The sequence below is a fragment of the Syngnathus acus genome, chromosome 21, assembly GCF_901709675.1.
Source record: "Syngnathus acus chromosome 21, fSynAcu1.2, whole genome shotgun sequence".
Taxonomy (NCBI): Eukaryota; Metazoa; Chordata; class Actinopteri; order Syngnathiformes; family Syngnathidae; genus Syngnathus; species Syngnathus acus.
Genome location: NC_051105.1, coordinates 7092479 through 7114856, shown reverse-complemented (window position 1 = coordinate 7114856; position 22378 = coordinate 7092479). Strand labels below are relative to the sequence as shown.

At 41.4% G+C, this 22378-nt stretch overlaps 3 protein-coding genes across 5 annotated transcripts; 2 read left to right on the top strand and 1 right to left on the bottom strand.

Moving 5' to 3' along the window:
- Nucleotides 1-8: 8 nt before the first annotated feature.
- Nucleotides 9-11008, top strand: mospd2 (motile sperm domain containing 2). Of its 2 annotated transcripts, XM_037239783.1 has the most exons (16): nt 9-400; nt 498-555; nt 1080-1235; nt 1707-1793; nt 1899-2053; nt 3125-3185; nt 3271-3309; nt 3387-3511; nt 3673-3876; nt 6871-6968; nt 8646-8739; nt 9199-9295; nt 9545-9665; nt 9740-9833; nt 9949-9990; nt 10565-11008. In XM_037239783.1, exons 1-16 carry the CDS (start codon nt 368-370, stop codon nt 10715-10717), a joined length of 1617 nt encoding a protein of 538 aa, XP_037095678.1. In that variant the 5' UTR covers nt 9-367; the 3' UTR covers nt 10718-11008. The 2 variants fall into 2 exon arrangements, with proteins under 2 accessions (XP_037095678.1, XP_037095679.1); XM_037239784.1 differs by lacking the exon at nt 9949-9990.
- On the bottom strand, nt 1606-15737 carry LOC119115359 (ankyrin repeat and SOCS box protein 9-like). Of its 2 annotated transcripts, XR_005096133.1 has the most exons (8): nt 15333-15737; nt 15181-15260; nt 14525-14632; nt 14262-14412; nt 14053-14187; nt 13411-13602; nt 7799-7891; nt 1606-1826 (listed from the first exon to the last, which is right to left on the bottom strand). XR_005096133.1 is itself a non-coding variant. In XM_037239792.1 (7 exons), the coding sequence occupies exons 1-7, from the start codon at nt 15397-15399 to the stop codon at nt 13204-13206; spliced, it is 861 nt and encodes a 286-aa protein (XP_037095687.1). In that variant the 5' UTR covers nt 15400-15735; the 3' UTR covers nt 11902-13203. The 2 variants fall into 2 exon arrangements, 1 of the variants encoding a protein (XP_037095687.1); XM_037239792.1 differs by lacking the exons at nt 1606-1826; nt 7799-7891 and adding an exon at nt 11902-13331 and having other exon boundaries at nt 15333-15735.
- Nucleotides 15738-16893: 1156 nt separating this feature from the next.
- On the top strand, nt 16894-21829 carry gpr143 (G protein-coupled receptor 143). Its single transcript, XM_037239791.1, has 9 exons — nt 16894-17235; nt 18067-18176; nt 18253-18347; nt 18648-18740; nt 18904-19013; nt 19099-19207; nt 19283-19400; nt 19616-19871; nt 21668-21829. The coding sequence occupies exons 1-9, from the start codon at nt 16980-16982 to the stop codon at nt 21769-21771; spliced, it is 1251 nt and encodes a 416-aa protein (XP_037095686.1). The 5' UTR covers nt 16894-16979; the 3' UTR covers nt 21772-21829.
- Nucleotides 21830-22378: the final 549 nt, after the last annotated feature.

Sequence of the window (22378 nt, the reverse complement as noted above, 5' to 3'; positions counted from 1 at the left end):
AGGCAAAGCGCATTGTGGGAGTTTCGTTTTGTCAACAGCGGTGCGGTCGCCGGCTTAGGCTAACTGGTTTACCCTCCGTGATCTGGTAAAAACGTCCGGATCACATAATCGATTGCTTTCACGCCTTTTTTTTTTTTTTTTTTTTTAACATTTTATCTCGAACTGCATCCGCCTTCCTTCCACCCTTTGTCCTGTCGTAAAACAACAACAACAAAGCGGAGAGGAGTGGCCAACGATCTGAGCCAAAATGGCTTCGATCGGGCGTCAGTTTCCTACTTTACAGTGATTCACCCCAACTGCAGCGAGGTAGCGAACGAGCTAACCAGCAACTGTCAGAAGGAAGGAAACGCGCCGGTGACAGTTGGACATGGCTGAAACAGAACAAAACCTTGGAGATCAGGTATTCCAGCATTAAAATGTGAATCTGGATCGCATTATTCAATGTTGTTTTTCTTTTTGAACGCGTGTGTAAACTTCCATAAACTCTCATGTGGCAGGACATTGAGGAGAAAATTGAGCAGACGAGAGAGAGATTTAAGAATGAATTCCTCAAAGGTAAGCGAGTGATGGTGTTTCACGTTTGGTTATACATGCATACAAACCAGCTATTACATGTTAACTATAATAACTACTGTGTAAACATGACACAACGCCATGATGATATCATCACGAAGGGTCCAGATAAGCTTGAGAGAACCAGCCACACACACTTTTACTTTATTTCATCTACATTTATACTAGCTGTGATGTAATTCTGAACACAAATAAAGTCTTAGATCTTAAAATCGTTTAACCACAACACGATCATAATACACTATTAAAACTCAAAGGTTCACTGTGCTTTAGACTAACTGTGTTTCCCTATATTGAACTGAGGAACATAATTAGTTGCGGAAGAGCATTTTATTGTTTTGCCTTTCACTAAATGTATTAATTTGTTATACACTAGGTACATAATTTTCCGATCTCCTTACAGTACAATGTCACTACATCAATGTATGCTACATATTTGATGTTTGTTCATTCTTAGCCAGATCATTATAATGTGTAGTTTAAAAAGATGTCCATTTAAATGTCAGAATCATCAGACAAATATGACCAAAGAGATGTGGACAGACTACAGAAGGACAACTCCCTGGTGGAGGGCTACCTGATGTGGCGACTTTACGTGGTGGACGACGCCTTGAAAATGATTGATGAGAGTTTCCACTGGAGGAAAGAGTACGGCGTGAACGGTGAGGGGACCGGGTCGGGGTCGGGTGGGTTTCAACTCTTCCTGTCAATGGAGCTGTTGACGTCGGTTGTCAGATCAGTGCCTTTCCTGCTTCTTCTCGGACACCCATACACAAGAGTTCCATTGTGTGCTAAACGTCATGAATAGTCCACCTCTAACAACAAACCTCACTGTCTAAATACCCTGAGGGGTTTCTTTGCTCTGGGGTAGTCTTTAATCCAGCAAATAAAAATTCTCAGTCAGTTGTTTTAGGGGAATGTGATTATAAATCTGTGTCAGAGGTCAGATATCGTCCTTAAATGAGTGTTATTTTCTCTTGAAATCCAATCATAGTTCTTTGTGATTGTAATGAACTTGCCAGACTTGTTTTAGTTCTTACCCTTGCCAGAGTTTGAGGTTCAGGTGACGTGTTGAGCTTCCCACATACGAGCCACATTTGTCATCGTCCAACAGGCTTGTTTTTCTCCCTCAGATCTCTCGGAGAGTTCCATTCCCAGGTGGATGTTTGAGACCGGGGCGGTGTTCCTCCATGGATACGACAGAGAGGGCAACAAGCTTTGTATGTAGGACACTTGAGCCGTTTCCTTTCACCCTTTTGTTGGGATAACATAAAGGTATTCTATTACATGCAAATCACTGAGAATGTCTGCTTACATCTCCCCAGTGTGGTTTAAGGTAAAGCTGCATGTGAAGGATGCAAAATCAATCATTGACAAGAAAAAGTACGTGGCTTTCTGGCTGGAGCGAAATGTCAAGAAAGAACCTGGGATGCCCATGACAGTTGTTTTTGACATGTCAGAGTCTGGCCTGGCCAATATAGTAAGTTTTCTTTGTCATCTAGATTTTATTCAGAATGTTAGGGGGGGGGGGGGGGGGGGTGGAGCCATTAAGATGCTGTGAAGTCCTCATCAGCTCCACTCGCAGGGACTGACGCTCTTCAGTGGTTTTACTCTTTGGAGATTAAAATAACCTTTAAATCCCGTTGGTCAATTCAAGGGGCTTTCTAATCCTGGAACGCGCATTGTCACAGACGTGAGCACCCTCACACAGCTCTCCAGCGTACAAACGAGTTTCGGGCCTAAACCAGCGAGATGCATAGAAAGAGAAAGAGAGGGGGAAAAAAACAGCTATAGAGCGTGCATACAAAATGAAGAGTTTAGAAAATCTGGTCGGGAAGCCAAGCCTCAGCGGGAGCCGGAGTACCGCTGTTCGGTATGATCTTGTTAAGGCCGAGGAGCGCGCGAGCGTCCACTGCATAGCAATGAGGACGCCTGCCAATTATTTGAGCCCCTTCAGGTCGCCTCTATTGATAAATCTCTTGTCGTGATGATTGCAGTCAGCGTGAAACGCTACGCTGAATATCCATCACGGACTCCTTGGGGCTCGCAGCCAAGTCTATTATTCCGCCAATTATTTTTGTAATTAATCGATAAAATGCACGTCCTCTTTATGGTGTCAGAAGATGAAGACAAATACGAAGCAGTCTTTCTGCGAAAATGTCCACCAAAATGGGGGGTGTATGTTATCCCAACTACAGAGTGCCTATAATTTATGTTTCTAAATAAAGAATAGACCTACAGTCATTATATTTTAGACCCATTCTGAAAACATAAGAAAAAGTCTGACATTTAACAAATTAATGGTAAATTCCCCACACAAACCTAAAATAAACGAAAAATAATAATTGCATTATTATTAGAACAACAAAGTAATTTTTAATGCAACAATACTGAGAAAGTTTTTCTTGGCACACAAATGACTTTTCTCTGATTATACACGAGCTGTGGCTTTTAGGTGTGCACACATGACTTAATAGCGCAACAATGCAAAAGGAATGTTTATCATACCAAATAGAAATGCACTGACGCTTAAAGTATCACTTTGTTGCAGGACATGGACTTTGTGAAGTATGTTGTCAGTTGCTTCAAAATTTATTATCCCAAGTTGCTCTGTAAGTAAAACAATGAGCCAAAACATTTTTGCGTTCGTCCATTTTTTTTGTATTGAACTAAAAACAACTTCTTGTGTGATTTCAGCCATGATGATTATTGTGGAGATGCCTTGGATCATGAACGGTAAGAGTGAGCCCTAGCGTTTCAGTGATCTCGTTCCTGTCCCTAAACCCGCCTCTCTTGCTCTCTCCCTTATGTAGCCGCGTGGAAGATTGTGAAAACGTGGTTGGGTCCAGAGGCCATCAGCAAGCTTAAATTTGCATCCAGATCTGAACTCCAGTCGTACATTAACCCAGAGTACATACCGCCGCACATGGGAGGAAATGTACGTGGAGCGACAAAATATATATGGTTTCTTCCTGTGATCATTTTTATCTCTTGTATCTAAATTAGTTTGCGTAGATACATATTCATTAAATACTTGATCGACTGTGTGCCTTCAAAACACCCTCCCATGTTGACATATGCTCTCTGGGCCCATTTCAGGACCTGTTCAAGTACAGCTACCCTCCTCTCCCCGACGACGACTTCCAGACGCCCATCAGCGACAACGGACCCATCGTTAGCGAGGACGAGATTGAGAGCAAAGAGATCGAGAGCAAAGAGCTCGAGAGCAAAGAGAGCGAGCCGGAGAGCAAAGATGGCCTCGAGTCCAGCTTCAACTCTGAGGTTGTGGCCAAGCCCAAAAAGGTATCGCTCCCCCTTTCATCTACCATCGTTCCACAAATAGCAGCTGTTTAGGGTTAAGGTTACTCAATCAGAACTGATTTACAAAATGGCTGCCATGGTAGGTGATGCTGTTTTGGTTAGCAACTGAGTTCAAATGGGCTCAGCTGTTGAATGACAACTGTTGAATGAATGCTGTTCATGGGCTGTATATTAGTTAATCTTAATGATTCATTACAAAAATGCTAGACCGTTGTTGTTCCTGGATTACAGTGTGTACAGACTCTCTGTGGAGCTTGTTTCAATATACAAATTTGGAAGCTCCCACTCATGAAGGTGACTTTCAGCATCTTCAATTGCAATGATGTCAAAGTGTCTGTCGCCATCTCACATCCGTCCTTGTATGGGCCAAGTCAAGTGTGATGTAATACTGGAAGACCGCCCACATAACTGGACGTCCTTTAAAGACACTTGCTAGAGGGAATACGGCCCACATCCACACCTTCTGTCCAACTCCTTCTCACTCTACTTTAGCGTTGTTGCAGCTCACTCACAATCTATTTGGTTACCCCGTGTGCAAAATAAGCCTGCATGAAATCAATGCCCGGCAGAAAGTTCGTCACGATCAGACAGCCTTTTGATGTTCTAGTTGGGCTTATTTCATGCGCCTCCGTGTTGAGGGCCCCATCAAGTTTGGCTTGACCTACATTTGTACTATTCCTGTTGGCCGCCAACACCACTTGCACTCAACTGAAAACGTAACCGCTGAAAACACCAAAACCCACAAGCTTTGAATTCCACATGAATAAGAGAAATCATTGTATAGTAATACCACATTGACCATGCAGAACAGATTAAGCCGAGATATGCAAATCAGTTAATCATGTTGTTTAAAAGTTAATTATACTTTATTTGTGCTGGAAAAGGTGGGCTGACAAAGTCAACACCACGGTTTTGAGAGCTTGAGTCAAAGTTAGGACAAACACTTTGAGGCGTTGACATAGGATTAAGACCAAGACTTTGAGGTGGCAAGACCAAAGTGTTCAGGTCATGAGACAAAGCCGAGAAACATCTTGAAAGCATTAAGATGGATTCAAGAACCAACACCTTGATGGGCCAAGTCAAAACCAAAGCTTTGAGGGGTTGAGAATTAAAACTAAGACTTCAACAAATAGATAGAGTCAAGAATACTACTTTGAGATATTTAGACTGAGTTAAGACCAACCTTTTGAGAGACAAAGGCAAGACTAAGACTTTGGTTGAGACAGAGTCAAGACTAAAACCAAAGCAAGTTGGGAACAGGTCAACAAAACCAAGACCAGTTTAAAGCTTGTTGAAAATACATCCAAAGTCCAACTCCACGATGAGCCTGAACTCTGAAAGTCAATTTGCCACTGGTGCTTATTTCCCCTTGCTATTCAAATCATTCATTGTAACCAAGAGGAAGTTTTACAACAGTGTTGGTGGAAAGTCGAAGTATTGAGGAAAAAAAGCGTCTGCAGTGGTTGTCCTATGCTTTCACATACCAACCAGCCTGCCTAATGGAGCAAGCTCTCGCCCACCATCTGTCCCCCCTTCCAGACAAGATCGCGTGGGATCCCGACGTCACGATACTCGATGACTCGGAAGCTAATTGCCTCTTTCTCTTTTTTGAAACAAGGGCTGGAGGTGGTGATGCAGCGTAGGAATACTGCACCCACTTACGGCGTTCACACTGCACAAGATTTCCGCAGGCTGCTCATGTGAGCGGGCTCACTTTTGAGTCCGTCCCGGATGCGAGATTTCTATTTGGCCCTCTACATTTCAACCTTTCAAGGAACCGACAACATGAATGACTTTATGTTTTTATGACGGAACGAAGGCTACAGAATTATTAGCCTGTTTTTTATTTTTTTTTGCACAATCGCCAAAATGCACTCCTGTCGCCCAACAACCAGCACTCCTACCCAACGACAGCCACAATATTTTTACCCTCAAATGCCCCGAAAAGCACTAAATGAATTACTGTTTTAAAACAGTAGACCAAGTCAACCCAAGTGCCTTGGAGAGAAAGCCTACAAACAACACGATAATGAGCACCAATCAGATTTTCTCTCTTCCTCAAAATGTACGACCGCACAAGTCGCATTAGCTGCATTTCATTCATCTGATAACATTTCAAGCAATCAAAATATGCCAATCGTCGTATTCATTGCCATTGTTAATCTTAATTATGATTTTGATTTGCTTTTTTTTATGATCCGAACAAACATTTGTATCGGTTTTACAAATACTGTATTAGCAGTGCCTTTGATCATCTTAATACTGATGTATTTTGATTTTTAGACTGTAAAATTGATTTACTAATGTAGGCATGTGTTAACATTGAATCTACTTTTTAATTCTTGGACTGTATCAAGTTTGCTCTTAAAAATGATAACGACGAATAAATTGAGTTTTATTCTTAGCAGCTGCTTATCTCAATGTCTTCATTCTTGCAAAAGTGGTCATCTCAAGCTTGCATGTTGCTCGAATCACACACTCACACACACTTACTTCCCCTATGAGTCACTCAATTTCCCATCACATGCAAAGTCCGCTCACCTTTGCTTACGCATCCCAACCACGTGAGCGCAATAACCGCGCCCCTCCCCTCTCCAGGACCAACAAAGCCCATCTCCCATCTGCTTTCTCTTTCCGTCATTTTATGCAAACATCGTCAAAATCATCATCATCATGATCTTGCGGTGGGATGATTTAGGCCAAAGTGTGCGTACGTGCTCCACTTTTGCCTTTTCCAAGTCACAAGTCTGTGGGTGATCTTAGTTCTGCATTCTCGAATGGACATGCTGCTTGTTGAACTTTGCTTGCTTTAAATGAGTACAAGTTTGGGACCTTCAAGGGGGGTTTCCAAGAAAATTATATCTTTTATGCAATTATTTCCCTTCAGTCACGGCATGCTGAGTCCAGAGTTGACCAATGCCACAAGGTCGTTGCTTTTCCGTGTCCTTTTTAATTAAGAGTCCATCTTCTCTGCAGGTGAATTTCCTGGAAGACACCAGCGAGAAGGTTGACAACCGCATCAAAGGAGCCAGGAAACCCGTGACCACATTTAAAGGCACCCTGTTGGACATCAGGTACTCACGGCCCTCAGTTAACACATTTTTCCACCACAATCTCATCAAATATTCTTCCACAAATATACACATCTTGAGGGAAAAAAATGGTAGTATGGACCATTCTATAGTTCAACGCTGACCTAAAAAGAATTCAAGCTTGGAAGAAAAATCTGGAGTGACGGAAGATTTATGTGGAAAGCTATTAAGTGGATTTATTGGTACAAGGCAACCGTAAAAAAAAAATCATCCATCTGTTGCTGTTCTACTCAACCCAATGAAGCAGGATATTGTCGCAATTGTGAACTGTCACTTTGATACGGCATCTTGCAGTCAGAAAATTTGACGTCCTAACTTGTCCCCCTCTTCAATTTAGTAAACACACACCTGGCTACTATTGGAGAAGAAATACATACTTCCTGTAATCTCGCAATTGTCAATGGAGCTTGATTTTTCTTCCCCAAACAAAAGTCTAGGAAATGGTTCAATAGGATCACGTGCAGCAGCTTGATCAAAATCTTTTCCTCGTAAAATAATTAACTGTCTTGGTCGTGAGCGCCTACACTTCCTGCCACTCTAAGCAAGACACTGCAATAACACACTCGAGAGAAGCTGCTTGCAACAAAAAAAAAAAAAGTTGCTTATATTGATTAAAATGTATTTTTAGGGATGGGCGAGTATCAATGGGTACAAACGAGCAAGTATTTGTCAGAGCTTGCCGTCATGATCTGTTTCCGAGTACGTAGCCGCTTTGAAGTGAGGATATTGACAGCTCAAGGCTACGAATCTGGCCAATAAACACATTGCAGCCAGCCTTAAATGCTTCAATGTTTGCGAGCTGTGTTACTTACTTTTTAATGCTTCCCCCGGAGAGAAGAGGGCGGGGATTCTTTGATCGCCTCTTTCGCCCAAGCGTCACTCAACTTTGAGATTCACTTTGAGTGCTGTGGGCAAATAACACACATGGACATGAAAAAGATGAAAACGCACAGCAGTTCCTCCATTAGCTAACTTGATAAGAGGAAGAGAATGTATTTGCCCCCACCGCTGCAAGGTGCCCTAAGTGTTTTATAGCATTGTTTGTGGGTTGATAAGATAACGAAGGAGTGGGCGTCTCGTTACAGATTTTCCCAAATGAGCTCTTTCCTGTTTCTATCGGTTAATTGTGTAATTCCTGTAAGGGCGTCTAGAAGAGCTGAAGATGAGCCGCAGAGTGAGCCACTGTTTGAATGAGCTGGTGGAATGTATCCATGGGGCAGAATGTTACAAATGACATCACTGCTTACCCAAACCACAAAAATGAACGTAGAACCTGTAAGGTCGGACACTTTTCCTTGCGCAATCGAGTTTGTTTAGATTTGCAACTTAAACTTAACAGGTAACATTCTCAACTGTCATCTTCTGGCAAAATTACGAATGAGGTCACCTTTCACCTTCTCCCAACTCAATGAGGCTTCACCTATGTTTGGAAAAAGGTCATTAAAAGTCAAAGAAAAAAACAAGTCAGTGTGCACATGTATGTTGTTGTGACGATACAATTAAATGAAAGTATGATGGCGGTAATACGACAATACTGGCATAATATAAAAGTGCTTAATGGGCTCTACTTTGTTGTATGTCAGCATGACCTAGATTAAACTCTCTAGAATGAGTCCCAAAACAGACAGACAGCAGGGTTTTTTTCTTTTCCTCTTGCAGCCCTGCAGAAGAGCTCAGTTTTGGTTGGGGAGACACAGAGAAGAAAAGCCTCATTATCCTGAGCAATGTGACCAAAAACCCTTTGGCCTTCAAGGTGAGCGCATGCTTCTAGCAGATCATTCACGCTAAAACGAATTGCAGTGAACCCCCGATTATCACGGAGGATGAGTTCCACCCGCCAAAAGTGAAAATCGTAAATATAGCTAGAACACTGTGCTTAAATGTGGTGGTGCGGTATTGAAGGTTGAATACAGCGGAACTTTACTTATGTATTTATTGTAGACGGGACAGTGCAACCAAAATCCTTAATTCAGTAGTTTGTTAATCTTTACTGCAATTTAGTTAGGCATATGTTTATACTGCCTCCTAGTGGGAAAGGTACATATACCAGAAAGGGATCAATGTTCCGTTGAATTATACAACAAAATGTTTTTGAAGCTGTTATCAAAGTATGTTTTTATACAACATAATACTATAAAGTGCTATTTTTCCTCCTAATGGGGCGCTAACCATTCAGTGATATAATATGAGAATGCTGGCTGTTCCTCGACAGGTTCGGACCACAGCACCAGAGAAGTACAGGGTGAAGCCGAGCAGCAGCATCTGTGAACCCGGCGCCTCAATCGATATTGTGGTGTCCCTACATGGAGGTACCGTTCCAAGTTTACTGGATCTTACTAAATGCTTCCAAACAATCTCATGGGTTGGCCCTCCAAAGTGCCTGACATTTCTGTTCCGTGAACATGACTTGTGCTTAAGTGAGGACAAGTCCCATGATGCCAGACATCATCAAGAAATGCTTGTCTTGTTTTGACTGACAGGCCCAAAGCGGCATGAAAAGACATCTGCTGCTTCCTCACGCTTTAAAAGGTTTGCTTTCATTATTTTTTTTTGTCCAGGGTCTCAGGCGTCCCCCCAGGATCGCTTCCTGGTGATGGCCGCTGAGATGGACAACGTAGGATCTCAAGAACTTGGGCAGTTCTGGAAGGAAGTACAAAAGACTAAAATCATGGAGCACAGGTACTGTTTGTAGTTCTACTATTGGTTTGGAGATTTCCTTGATGGTCTCGTTTGAGTTTCTTTTTTTTCTCAAGGTTACGCTGCCATGTTCTGGAAAGTGTCAAACCCGCTGCGAACCCTCAGTGGGGGGCGGGCGATGTAGGAAGCAGCAAGGATATAAACATGACGGTAATTACAATTATATACTAGGACAACAAAGAGAGCCAAGGCATACTTTTAATATGTTGCTAAAGTCTGCTTCCTGGCTACGGTCACGGTGCAATGTCTGTTTGTATTTTCATAGCATGTTGCACACATAGGCTACCTGGCACCGGATGACAGCTTAGTAAGTATGGACTGATTGAAGGCTTTTTTTTTTTTTATGCTTTCCTGCAAAGAAGCTGAAAGTTTCAGTTCCCCATTTTCCCTCATTGGACTTTAGCTTAGCGTGCGGAAGAACGAGACAGTGTGGCTGACTCCCTCCAAACGTCTTTTTGGAGATCTCCCAAATTGATTTTGCTCATCAATATCCGGCCAGAGTGGAAGCTCTGATAAGCTCACTTATAATTAACCTACATGCAAGACAATTTGGCAATGACAATTCTGTCACAATGCAACGCTAAGCTAAATGCTCGCCAACTCTTTGCTCTACTAACAGGCATTACTTGTTTTTATACAGTTAAGGGTCTTTGGGTCAGAGTGTAACGCCACCCAAACTCGGTTCAGGATTTCCCAATAATAATCTCGCAACTTTTTTGCAGTTATTTTTCCCAATAGGAAATTATGTGAATGGAAATCCTCTTTTCCAGGGTCATGTAACCTTTTACTCTATCTCTGTTTAGCGCTGCTTCCGTTGAAAACTTCTTCTATATTGTGTGTAAAAGCCAAGTGCCCTAAATCTGTTTTTCTTCTCCCACTAGCTGATGCGATTGATGACCTCCAACTCCCAGCTGCAGCAGAGCATCAACACGTGTTTGTGGGTCCAGAAGATTCTAGTCTACTTGGTCCTGATTCTGTTAGTGCTCAATCTGTACTGTGTCTTCGTGTTGACATCATCCCAGCAACTATCTTGACCACTGTACGTCTACAAAGAACAACCCCCCCCCCCCTCCTAAAAAGACCTTCCTTCGCCAAATTGACAGGCTCATTTTGTGATGCCCCTCAACAAAGAACAAAGACTTTTTTTAACAATTTTGCAGGATATTTTGTGAAGCCAGAAAAGGATATTTATTGCAAAAAATATGGTGGGAAAAAAAAGTATTTTTGTGACCATATGTACAATACATTTTATATGATACTCTATGGCAGATAAGGAAAATAAACACAAGTCCTTGCAGCCTTGGCAAAAGAAGTCACATACATAATAGTTAACCTCTTAACTGTTGGTACTACTGTTTGGCTTGCAGGAAAAGGAAAGTTGAACAGTTTGAGAATTGGATGTTAATTTTATTAGAGAATACCTGAAGCCAAGCTGGTGCCCAAATAATACATTTATAGCCAATGTAATAAAAGTTAACTTCCAAAATTGCAGAAACATCATGAGATGTCAAACTTATACGTATTTGAAGCGTGAAATTAATTTTAAGACCAGGCCATGCCAATTCCTGTTGACGCAGAAATGAAGCTCTGTACAACCAACCACACATTTCACGCATGCCAGAACCCACCAGACTGTGCAGATACTTAAACAATCTACTATTTTGTTACTACCCATGACTGTATTTTGTTTCAGTTTTCACCTAAAAAAACAACAAAAAAACTCCATCTTAGCATGTGTCTAATTGAAAATTTGGTAGAGCCAGAGCCGCGGGAGATCTCGGTCTCCATTGCTTTTAATTAGCCAGCGTCGACCCGCTAAAAATACACAAGTAATTAGCGGCAAGCGCATGGACGAGGGTGCGCGGGCCCCTTGTAGCTTATTGACAATCTGCCTTATCTGCAACAAGATCCCACACCAAGCAATCAAGACGGCACGTGACGAGCAACCACCCCGGTTTGGTTATCAACGTGATGTCCAAACACGCTCCACTGATGAGTAGAATGATTTCCGGCTATAATGAGCACGCTAATGCTGTTGATTACTACAAGTTTGTTGGTGGGGGCCTGTGAGACTGCCTGGTCTAACCTACTTATGAGTTTGAGCACTTCAAATTGTTCGCAACATTTATCAGATGGAAAACCTGAATGTGTTGTTGCTTTGGACACTCTTGAGGGGGCATAAAATATGGATATAAAGCAACTACAATTTTGTTTTTAAAAAAGAGATTGATTTGGACTACAACAACCCACAAAAAAACAACTTGATGCATGTAATAATGCAAACAACCATGTGACTTTCATCCACACATTCATGGCACCGTGATTGATTCGCCCGTCATTAATTCTATGCTGCGTCTCTCCGCTGGCAGCATTAGGAGCCACAAGCCCCTAGATGACATTGATTTTACATCAAATCAAAGCTGCCTCAATGTTAGCGTGACCTACGGCCATTCAGAATGTACTCATTCAGCCAGATTGGGAGTAGGGATCAATACAAAATGAATGAGTGGTGCATTTAAGTAGAAGGATGTTCTGGATGGAGTTGATGAAATGTATAGTGAGAGGAACCCTTCAAAATGTCTTACATTTCTGCATGAATGAATGTGGTTTGATTGTCATCATAATCACAAGAAAAAAATGAGTCTTCCTAAATTGATAGCACACAAACATAGTTTCATATATTTGTTGAAAATAACATGTAAACAAAGTACACAGTCGAATGGATAGATAATGCGCAGTTTGTATTCAATTCAGCTTTTTTATTTTTTCTGCTGGACATTTTTGGAACTTTATCCTAATGAAATTATGATACAATATTTTCTCCTTATATTACAGTTCAACGGGAAGGCCAGGGCAAATAATATACAAGGCCAGAACCTCTCTAATCATGATATCACCATGCTGCTATGACTTCATTCTCATGGCAATCATACTATGTGAAATAAATTTTGCAGTCATTTCTTTTTTTTTTTTATTTGGGGGATACGAGACGGTTCAGATAAAAAAAATAATGAAACCGACATATTGAAGTCTAAAAAAATGATATCAAAGTTTATCATGAAATTCAGTTTTTGATAAAAGTACAGCACTTCTTAAATGCTGCTGTCTAAAACATGTAAATTCAGCTTGAAAGGCTCACACAAAGCCTGGTTGGGAAGAGGGAAAAAATCTATTTGGAGCATCAACAAGATGAGATGAAAGTGAGAAAAAGTCTGCCAGCTCATGAATACAACATGCTGGAGATTTGGGGGAGGACGTTGACCTTCACGTGACTTTGTAGTTCAATTAAACATCCTTTCAAAGTCATGTTTGTACTCAAGGATTATGCGAGCGCTCCCTCTGTTGGAAAAGCAGAGAAATGCAGCCGCATCCCTTTGCCGGGGGAGATTAAATGGAAAGCCCTTTCCAGAGGAAAACGGGTGTGAGGGGTTACAAGTACTAATGCGCTGGAATGTCTTGCTAATGAGGATAAAAAGCGTACTAATACATGGAACTTGTATTCAGGATATGAAATAAATGCTTAAGTTTTCCATAACAGATAGTTTTTGAGTACTGTGGGCAGGTGGAGGTGATTGATGAAATGCAGCCTGTGTTTCCCTAAAGTGGTCCTGATGTGGAGGCGGCACAGCTGCATCAACTTCGGGACTTCTGGAGGCGGGCGACCCCCCCACGAGTAAGTATAAATTTGACTTAACTCTTATTCACACAGGAATTTCAAAAGTAATACCTGCACTTTGTCTGAGCAACTTCTCCACAGCGCTGTCGGAGGCCGCCAAGTCCACAGGACGTTTGCCCTCCGGGTTTTGTAGGGAGGTGTCCGCCCCGTGCTCCAGCAGAATTGACACCATCTCTGGATTGGATGCGCGGGCGGCAATGTGCAGGGAGGACTCGCCGGACCTGCCCACGTTTACATTTGCACCTTCAAGAAGAGAGAGGGCTTAGTGAGATGTACTCTGTCTGAGAGGTATTCATTTCCAAAGTTTGTTTTGTGGTTTTGCTTGTGTTAAAATGTGACCATAATAGGTGCCATGCTGTTTTACCTTTTCGTAATAAGAAAAAATATTAAATGGATTAAAAACCATATACAATAAAATGCAACCCTCCAGATGGAAAAATAGAATTCATTTTCCAAAATATGGTTAAATAATAACAAAAAGTAGGAAACAGGTGACTAAACCCACTGGCTTAGGCGTTCCCCACAGCGCCATCACGAGTCCCCTTTTTTTCTAGGTTAGTGTTAATACACACACATAAATACAGATTTACATAAAGTCATAGCCAAGACATTTTAATTTTATTCAGTGCTAGTCACAGGGCACTGATGCATTGTCAGCCGTAGCTAAGCAAATTAGCCAATCAGGATGTTTACCAAGTTCAAGCAGTTTCTTCACAGCAGTCAGCTGCTGACTGGAGCAGGCAACATGGAGCGGGGTGCCAGACTGATGAATGTTCTGATCCAAGTCAGCGCCGTGCTGGGCGAGAGATTCAATGCATTCTGGGTAACCTGTGTGAAAATCATCGTTATAAGACACAGACGTCAAATTTGTGGCGCCCCATACTTGTGTGGGAACATCTCACCTTTAGATGCGGCCACGTGCATTGGAGAGTTGGATACGCTGCTCCCCAGAGGCCTCGCTCTGTGCCGAAGGAGCAGCGACACACAGGTCACATGACCCCGGCCGCACGCTTCCGACAGCGCTGTTTGTCCATCCAACGTCGAACTGTTTACCTTTTAATACAAAATACAACCACTCAGATTAATAGATGAACTGTACCTGTTTGTGGATGCTGAATATGCTGAATCAGCACCACACACATTGTAAATTTGATGTTGTACTAACATTAGCACCATGTTGAAGCAGCAGCTTGACACAGCCTGCATGGCCCTGTAAAGATGCTCCATGGAGGGGGGAGACCTGGTCCAACGTGCTCAAGTTCACACACGCGCCCTTTCAGTGACACGACACACCAGTTACAAAGAAATAATTATTGTGAAATTACAAATATATTCATGAAATTATTGGCATTTTACAAATGATTGGAGATTTTCTCAAAAAGGTTTTTAAATTATTTTCTCATAAAATTACAGTTTTTGTTTGCAAAATACAAACTTGAGAACACTTCGTACCACAGCTTTTTTCACTGTTAACACTTCTCATAAATCTCTGGGATTCTATTTCTTGCCTTATAGCAACTTTTTTTCTCATAATTAAAACAAAATTACGCTTTTTTCAATATTATATCTTTATTCTTTTAAAATTAAGAAAATTCTTCTTTGTAAAGTTAAGGAAATTTGTATTTTCATAATAATACATCAAAGGCTGCCACTCACAAAGCACAAAGCCACAAAGCATCACAGAGAAAGCAACAGAGACAATAGGCTGGCACAAAGGAGAATAATCTAACTGCAGGCCTGCTGGTATAATAGTCGATGAGCCCTGTTGATGTTTAATAAGCTCCGTGAGTCTGAAAATTAATTATTTGAAGTCTGAGTTACCTGAGCAATGAGCCTTTGTAATGTCAGCATGCGACCATTTGATGCAGCATCATGAATTGGACTCCAGTCTGCTTCAACATCTGTGTAGACAATACACACACATTCCCATCGCATGCTTGTAAAAACACAGTCAGCTCCCGTGTCTCACTCACCACTCATCAGAGGATTGGAGAAGAAAAAACTTGCTCCACTTTGACTCTCTTCATGGCCTCCTGACATTCTTCTTCTCTATGAGCCACGCACTAAAACCACTTCTGCACACTCCACTTTACCCTTCTTTTCAAAACACGCCTAAAACACATCTGCTTCTCATATTTTGTTTTTGGTTCTCGATGTACAAAAGCGCTGTGATGTCATTTCCTGTTCAGAGCAGCTATTTGGACTCCAGGAAGCAGGCGGTTTCGGTGGTGTGGGTGTGTCGCAGCCAATGGAGGTCCCACGAACGAGAGGGAGGCGGCTGGGCAGGTCGGAGTTGCGTCGACATTTGACACCAAAAATGTGTAGTGGGAGACAGATGGGAGGAGTCTGGTGAACCCAACTGTAGTAGTGGTCTGTTTTTCCTTTAAAACACCTGGAAATACAAAAAAAAAACAATTAAAATGATTTGTTAAATGACTCATTGTTTTGAGGAAGGCATATTAGGACACCATTGACAAGGTGAACAAGAAGAAATATTACATTAGTTTAAATTTTACGAGAATTTAAAAAATAATGGGGGCCCTGGGATGCAGCCTTGAACCAATGTCAATCACTAAAAAAGTTAAATATCATTGCAAGGAATTCTATTCTGCAATATGAATTGATTTTAAAAAAAAAATGTAAGGAATTGTTGTAAACCTCTGTATTTTAAAGAAAGAAATATTACAATACATTAGTTTAAATTTTACGAGAATTAAAAAATAATGGGGGCCCTGGGATGGAGCCTTGAACCAATGTCAATCACTAAAAAAGTTCTATATCATTGCAAGGAATTCTATTCTGCAATATTAATTGATTTCAAACTAAATATTAAGGAATTGTAATAAGTGAGTGTTTGGAACGAGCCGTGCATAAAAGGAAGAGCCGAGCCTGACTGGCTGGTCAGACTCCGCCATCGTTCTTATCAAGAGGTCACATAACACACTAATGAGCTCCATAGTGGTGCACTAATGCAGTGGGCTGCTAATTGACTCTCCGACTCACATTAAATCTACAAAAGAACAGTGTTGCACAAGAGAGAAAAGAGGGCGAAGATTATTTAAATGTATAAATCAAAACAATGACGACATGCACATATGCATGCACGCAAAAACGACTAAACACACATTAAATGCCGCTAAAAAAAAAAAAAAAGCTTATGTCTGTGTATGTTCTTCTGTGGGTTTTTAGCTTGTATTTTTTTTTATCTTTTTATTCTATTTATTTTTTATTTTATGCACTGATCGGTTGGCACTTTTTAAATTTCGTTGTACATGTGTGACATTGACAATAAAGATCTATTCTATTCTATTCTAAATATTACAACGACTACTACGAAAAAGTGTGTGTAAAGTTTGTCGAATATAAACCTGTCTCTCTGGTGAATACTTGTAAATATATCTCATTATTATTATCTATATTAAAGGTTACCTCGTTGCACCCCGCATGCACATTGCTGCTTTCATAGTTGAAGCGCAACTGCAGGGGGATTAAATGGAAGCACATGATGTCGCTCCCACTACCATGTGATCACTTCGAGAATTGGGCTAAGCGGACTCCTTTGATTTCCTGCCCCCTTTCCCTTCCCGTGTCGGTTCGAAGTTAGCCGGGCCGACTCCGTCATGGCGTCACCGCGTCTGGAGACGTTCTGCTGCGCAAATCGGGACGCGGCCACCGAGCTGGTGGTCACCTTCCAGCCGCTCTTGTTCGGAGTTGTGACAGCGGCCAGCGCGGTCGTGAGCGTGCTTTTCACCGTGCTGCAGATTCTGCCCAAGAGAAAAGGCTACAGGAGGCTCGGCCAGTATCCGCTGCCCAGACCCGCGTCTTCATCACGGATACTCTTCATCATCAGCGTGTGTGACATTTTGGGATGCACAGGTGACTTTTTCGTGCTAGCATCATACAAACTTTTTTTTCTTTCTTTCTAACACTTAGAGTGACGTACTTTGTAACTACTTTTGGGTATCTTCTAATCCAAGTTGATTTTCTGCAAAAGTGTTGTTTTCTGTAGTGGTTATGCACAACATTAGGTACACTTGCATCATCTAAGCAGTTCAAAATGGGAAGCCCTTACAATGAATACTGTTTTAAAATGTCTCGTTATAATGTGATACTTAACCATCTTGTACAGTTGTATGAATTATATGCGCAATTGGCATCCATCCATCAATCTATCCACCCACAAAAATACATCATCCATCCATTCATTTTGTTTCTGATGCAGCTAATTCCTATTGTGTTGTGGCTGAGGTGGATCCTCACCCAACTAATTTTTCCACACTGGTCACCAAAAATAGGGGGGCATTTATTTGATATGTGGCGTGCAAATTCCAGCATCACAAATGTCATGTTTACATGCCAGTCTATTGCAACAAATGAATGTATCACTTGTAGTAAAGGGAAACTAATAGTCATCAATTTGAAGTATGGCATTTATTTGTTCAAATTTAAGCTTTGATGGTGTTACTGTAAACTTCAGTTTGACAGTAAAGGGGAAATGAGAAGACTATTTGAGTCTATTTGAGGTGTGGCATTTGATTTGTTCAAATGGATGGTATTGCACAGTGTCAGTGAAACCAGATGCCTTTAGAGGAAACATGTCGTATGAACTCGCTCCTATTTGATGACTGACATTAGTTTGGCTAATGAACCAGTTTGAGGTTACTTCATAATCCATTGCTGGTGAATAACTTTGCGTTACCTCTCCAGGCATCATTTTGAGGTCCTCTCTTTGGGTGGGCCTGCCCAACACGGTGGAACAGATCTCCGAGGCCAACAGTACAGAAACTTGGCCGGACGTCTTCTGTATCGGCAGCGCAGTAAGTTGTCTCCAAAAAAAAATACAAATCACAGTTGGTTAAAGATGCTCGGTGGCACACTCTTGTACCTTTGCAGATGTGGGTCCAGTTGTTCTACAGCGCTTCATTCTGGTGGACCTTTTGTTACGCCATCGACGTCTTCCTGGTGGTCAAGACATCTGCAGGAATCAGGTGGAGCATACAATTGTTTTTAAAAGAAACCGTCAATTATAGGATATGTAGTGAACGTGTTTAGTAGATTATAAATTGTGCAAATACAATAGTGTGCTTGGTGGTCATTTGTGTAAACGCAGAATTACAGGAATGTTTGGAAGCCCCCCCCCCGGCTTTTTAAAGTTCTTTTGACTGAATGTAATTCCTTGCTTAGTACGTAGTAGGGAGTCATACTTGAACTAGTTAAGAGATTTATTATCAAACCCGAGCTGCGGCATGTGTTGCGTGGTCCCATGACTTGTTCCCTTTCTCCCTCAGCACCATTATCCTGTACCACATGATCACATGGGGTCTGGCTTTGCTGCTTTGTATCGAGGGTGTAGCCATGCTCTACTATCCTTCCATTTCAAAGTAAGATCCTGACGCTCAGCTTCCACAATGTTTGCGAATCAATTCCACGATGCTAAGCTAACGTCCATGCATTTCATTACCATTAATGAGACATGTCCATGTTCTTATTTTTTTTTTAGTGTCCTGTGATATTCAACTTTTTGTGTATTTCCTATTTGTTCAGCTGTGAACAAGGCTTCCAGCACGCCATCCCTCACTATGTCACCACGTATGCGCCCATGCTCTTAGTCCTAGTGGCCAACCCCATCTTCTTCCACCGGACCACATCTGCAGGTCAGCTTTTTGAACTACATCAGAATTATCTAACCCAAATTTACAAATATAAAAAAAAGGCATTCTTTTCTTATTCTTCATTCAGTGACATCGTTGCTAAAAGGACGTCAAGGGATCTACACAGAAAATGAGCGGCGGCTAGCCAGCGCCATAAAGATACGCTTCTTTAAAATTATGCTGGTGTTCTTTATTTGGTAGGTTTTTGGTCTTCTTCATTAGAGCGTTTTCAGTATTTTATGTGTGCTAATCATATTGTTGTGATGTTCCAGCTGGAGTCCCAACATCATCAACGAGAGCCTTCTCTTCTACCTGGAGATGCAGGGGAACATCGACGACAGCAGCCTCAGGAATACCAGAAATGCTGCCTTGATCACATGGTTCATCATGGTAAATTTCAAAACACACTAATACCATTTGGGATTTTTTTTTTTAAAATCATATCTTTTATGAATAACGATTTCCACAAATATTGTTGAATTAGTTTTGCCTTACATAGCGGTGCCTGGTATCAGTAGCCTTCACAAGACCCGATACCTAAAAATGAGGTTGGTATAGCCCTGATACTGCAGACCCTCACTGCTGTGTGTCTTTTTTATTCTCAGGGAATCTTGAACCCCATGCAGGCCTTCCTCAACACATTGGCCTTTCACGGCTGGACGGGCTTCGACGTGGACCTGAGCCCGCAGGGGAGGAGAGAGCTGGCCTGGGAGTCAGCCTCCACGTCAGTGGCCAATGCGGGGGGACACAACTCCATGGTGGGCACGGCCCTGCTCTACCAGAGCCACGTGCAGGAGGCCAAGAAAAACATGAACGGCAACGGGCAGCCGCAGTCCGACGCCATCAGCGTCCTCTCAGAAGGTAATTGGCCTCGCGGCGCCGCCAATAGCTCGCCGATGTATGAGGGCTGGTGATGACGGATGAATGGACTGCTTATTGTATTTGACGGAACATCCTAAAATGTGAGGTTTTATTTATGCAGAACTCTGCACACTGTGATCAAGTTTTTGTATTTACCGGTACTGTTGCTGCCCTCTGCTGGAGATAATGAGAATAAAACTTGGAGTACACGTCACATCCTGTATAATTGTTTGCTTTCCACGGATCGATTCGCTTCTTATTCACCATGTAACGCCTAGGGTGCTCATAATTGGACAAGGGTTTCCTTAAGAAAAAAAATGCCAAACTTAAGGGGAAAAAGTCAAACTGTTTGTTGCGTATTTGTCCATCAGATTTTAGTTGGAAGAAGAAATAACTCTTTTGTGACACCAGTCCTGAAAGTTTTCTGACATCCCTTGTTGGTCACAAAACAAAATACAATGTGTGATGCAAACGATTGCTCTTGCATCACACTTTGGATCTAGCTTTTCATTTCCTGTTTTGCTTAGGACGGAAAAAAAAAAGACAGAGACATGTGATGGTTATCCCAGCAGCTCATGATGAATCAGAATAATATAACACAGATGATTCCATTATGTTCCGGTCCAGTCCAGTGAAAGCACCCAATATGTCTCAAGCTCGTGAGTCATTTGCAAAGTAGATTTACAATCTGACGCAGTGGAATCTTCCCGAGATTGTCACGAACCTTTTTGCCCCCTCTCAGTGTTGTGTCTCTGTTCCTCACATTGTTTGGCTTGACATTGAAATCGTCACTGGGACAGCCAACGTGATGTCCTGCTCCAGAAAAAGACATGTTGAAGCAATTACCAAAGCCGAATTAAATGACACCATTCATAACACCAGCATGTGTTGAACTAATTCATTTGATTAATTTGGTCCCATTTCCATGCATTTTTTTTTCCGCCCATGTGAAATAATGGAAGGCAGAAGGTTGGAATTAGCACGTCTGAGTTGAACTGTTGGGGGAATTTGGTCGGGGGGGGGGGTACATTTTACTGCTCAAAAAACATGTGCACACAAACACACACAAAATAGGAGTTGCAGTCAAGTCAATTATCTAGTAACTGGTCAATAGAAGTTTGATACTGTACTTTTTCTATTGATAAAATACAAGTACGATACCGGTAGAGGCTGCTCTAAGAAATAAAAAATAAAACAGATGGAAATCCTAATCCTTAATCCTAATATGGCCATTACTACTAGTGGACATATTTCCATGATATTCTGACATTACTGATATGTTGTGCAACATTTTGATTGTAATTTCCTTTCATTCTTTTTTTTGTGCATTCATATGCAATTTTTCATGGAATTGTCATTGACTGGAATGCTGGATTTAGCAGTGCTTACCCCCTTGTTTTTACCAAAAACACTACATTTATAGCATGCAACATTTCATGTTTTTAGCTTACCTCGCTTTCACTTGTAGTTCGTTTACTGGCATGATCTTTCTCCACTCATGTCTGGAGCTTTTTGAATTATCCACACATGATGATTTCTAATTTTTCTGCATGACACAGGCCACAAATGACAACTTAGCGTACACATTTATTTATAAGATGGGAAATATTTTGGCATTTTGTTTTAGCCAAATGCATTCAATGCAATGCATTCAAAGAAAATGTCATGACCTCACCTTATTTCCCACCCTAGTCTTTTATTTAGCAAAGGTATTTCCCAGGATGCATTTGCAAAAGAAAAATGCATTTAAAACAAATAAGTAATACGGTGCCCCCTCCCCTGTTTTGTCTCGCTAGGTTCAGAATCTAGCACAGTTGAAATCCACATATCCAGCGAGCTACCAGACTATGCCGATATAGATGCTGATGAGGAATCCTTGGGGACGTCAGGGAAGCACTAGCCAACGTCACATCGCACTTAACTACAGCTGGTAAAAAGAAAGAAAAGAAAAAAAAAAACAGTAGATCTCCTTCGTCTGTAACACAACTCATTTTCTCATTCACTTGTGTGGCTTCTAGTGATCTTGAGAACGGTAAATGTTTCTGCTTGGCGACTCACAGTTAAGTCTTTTCTGCTCAATAAGTTATTTTATTTTATTTAGCATCATGGCTGTATTCTACCAATTATGTGTGTTTATTAGCTTTTATTCTTATAAAGTAGCAAACATGTTTCTTACATTGCTAGTGATTGAGGTGTGTTGTGCAAGGGCATGGTCAAGGTGTAATGAGACTGGGCCGTTTATTGTTGATGGGAAAACGAAGCTTCAAATTTGCTTCATGAAACAGTTGTGTTTTTTGATTGCTCAAAATGGCACTCTGTTCAACATTGGACTGACTTGCCATTTCCTAAACCCTTTTACTAAATTTTAGATTTTTTTATTACAAATAAAAATGTAAATTTTTCCAAATAAACGAGGAATCGGTTTCACAAACCAGAGAACTCACCATTTCCATTTGTAAAAGTGTGATTAAAAAGAACAAAACAAAGAAATGACAATTGAATGCGCA

Coding starts and splice junctions, on each gene's coding strand:
- mospd2 (XM_037239783.1), top strand. CDS start 368: ATGGCTGAAACAGAACAAAACCTTGGAGATCAG. Junction 401..497: donor AACAAAACCTTGGAGATCAG/GTATTCCAGCAT, acceptor CTCATGTGGCAG/GACATTGAGGAGAAAATTGA. Junction 3,186..3,270: donor TTATTATCCCAAGTTGCTCT/GTAAGTAAAACA, acceptor GTGTGATTTCAG/CCATGATGATTATTGTGGAG.
- LOC119115359 (XM_037239792.1), bottom strand. CDS start 15,399: ATGTCAGGAGGCCATGAAGAGAGTCAAAGTGGAGCAAGTTTTTTCTTC. Junction 15,261..15,332: donor CTCCAATCCTCTGATGAGTG/GTGAGTGAGACA, acceptor TTGTCTACACAG/ATGTTGAAGCAGACTGGAGT. Junction 14,413..14,524: donor TGCTTCAACATGGTGCTAAT/GTTAGTACAACA, acceptor TTGTATTAAAAG/GTAAACAGTTCGACGTTGGA.
- gpr143 (XM_037239791.1), top strand. CDS start 16,980: ATGGCGTCACCGCGTCTGGAGACGTTCTGCTGCGCAAATCGGGACGCG. Junction 19,014..19,098: donor CCACCGGACCACATCTGCAG/GTCAGCTTTTTG, acceptor TTCTTCATTCAG/TGACATCGTTGCTAAAAGGA. Junction 19,872..21,667: donor CATCAGCGTCCTCTCAGAAG/GTAATTGGCCTC, acceptor TTGTCTCGCTAG/GTTCAGAATCTAGCACAGTT.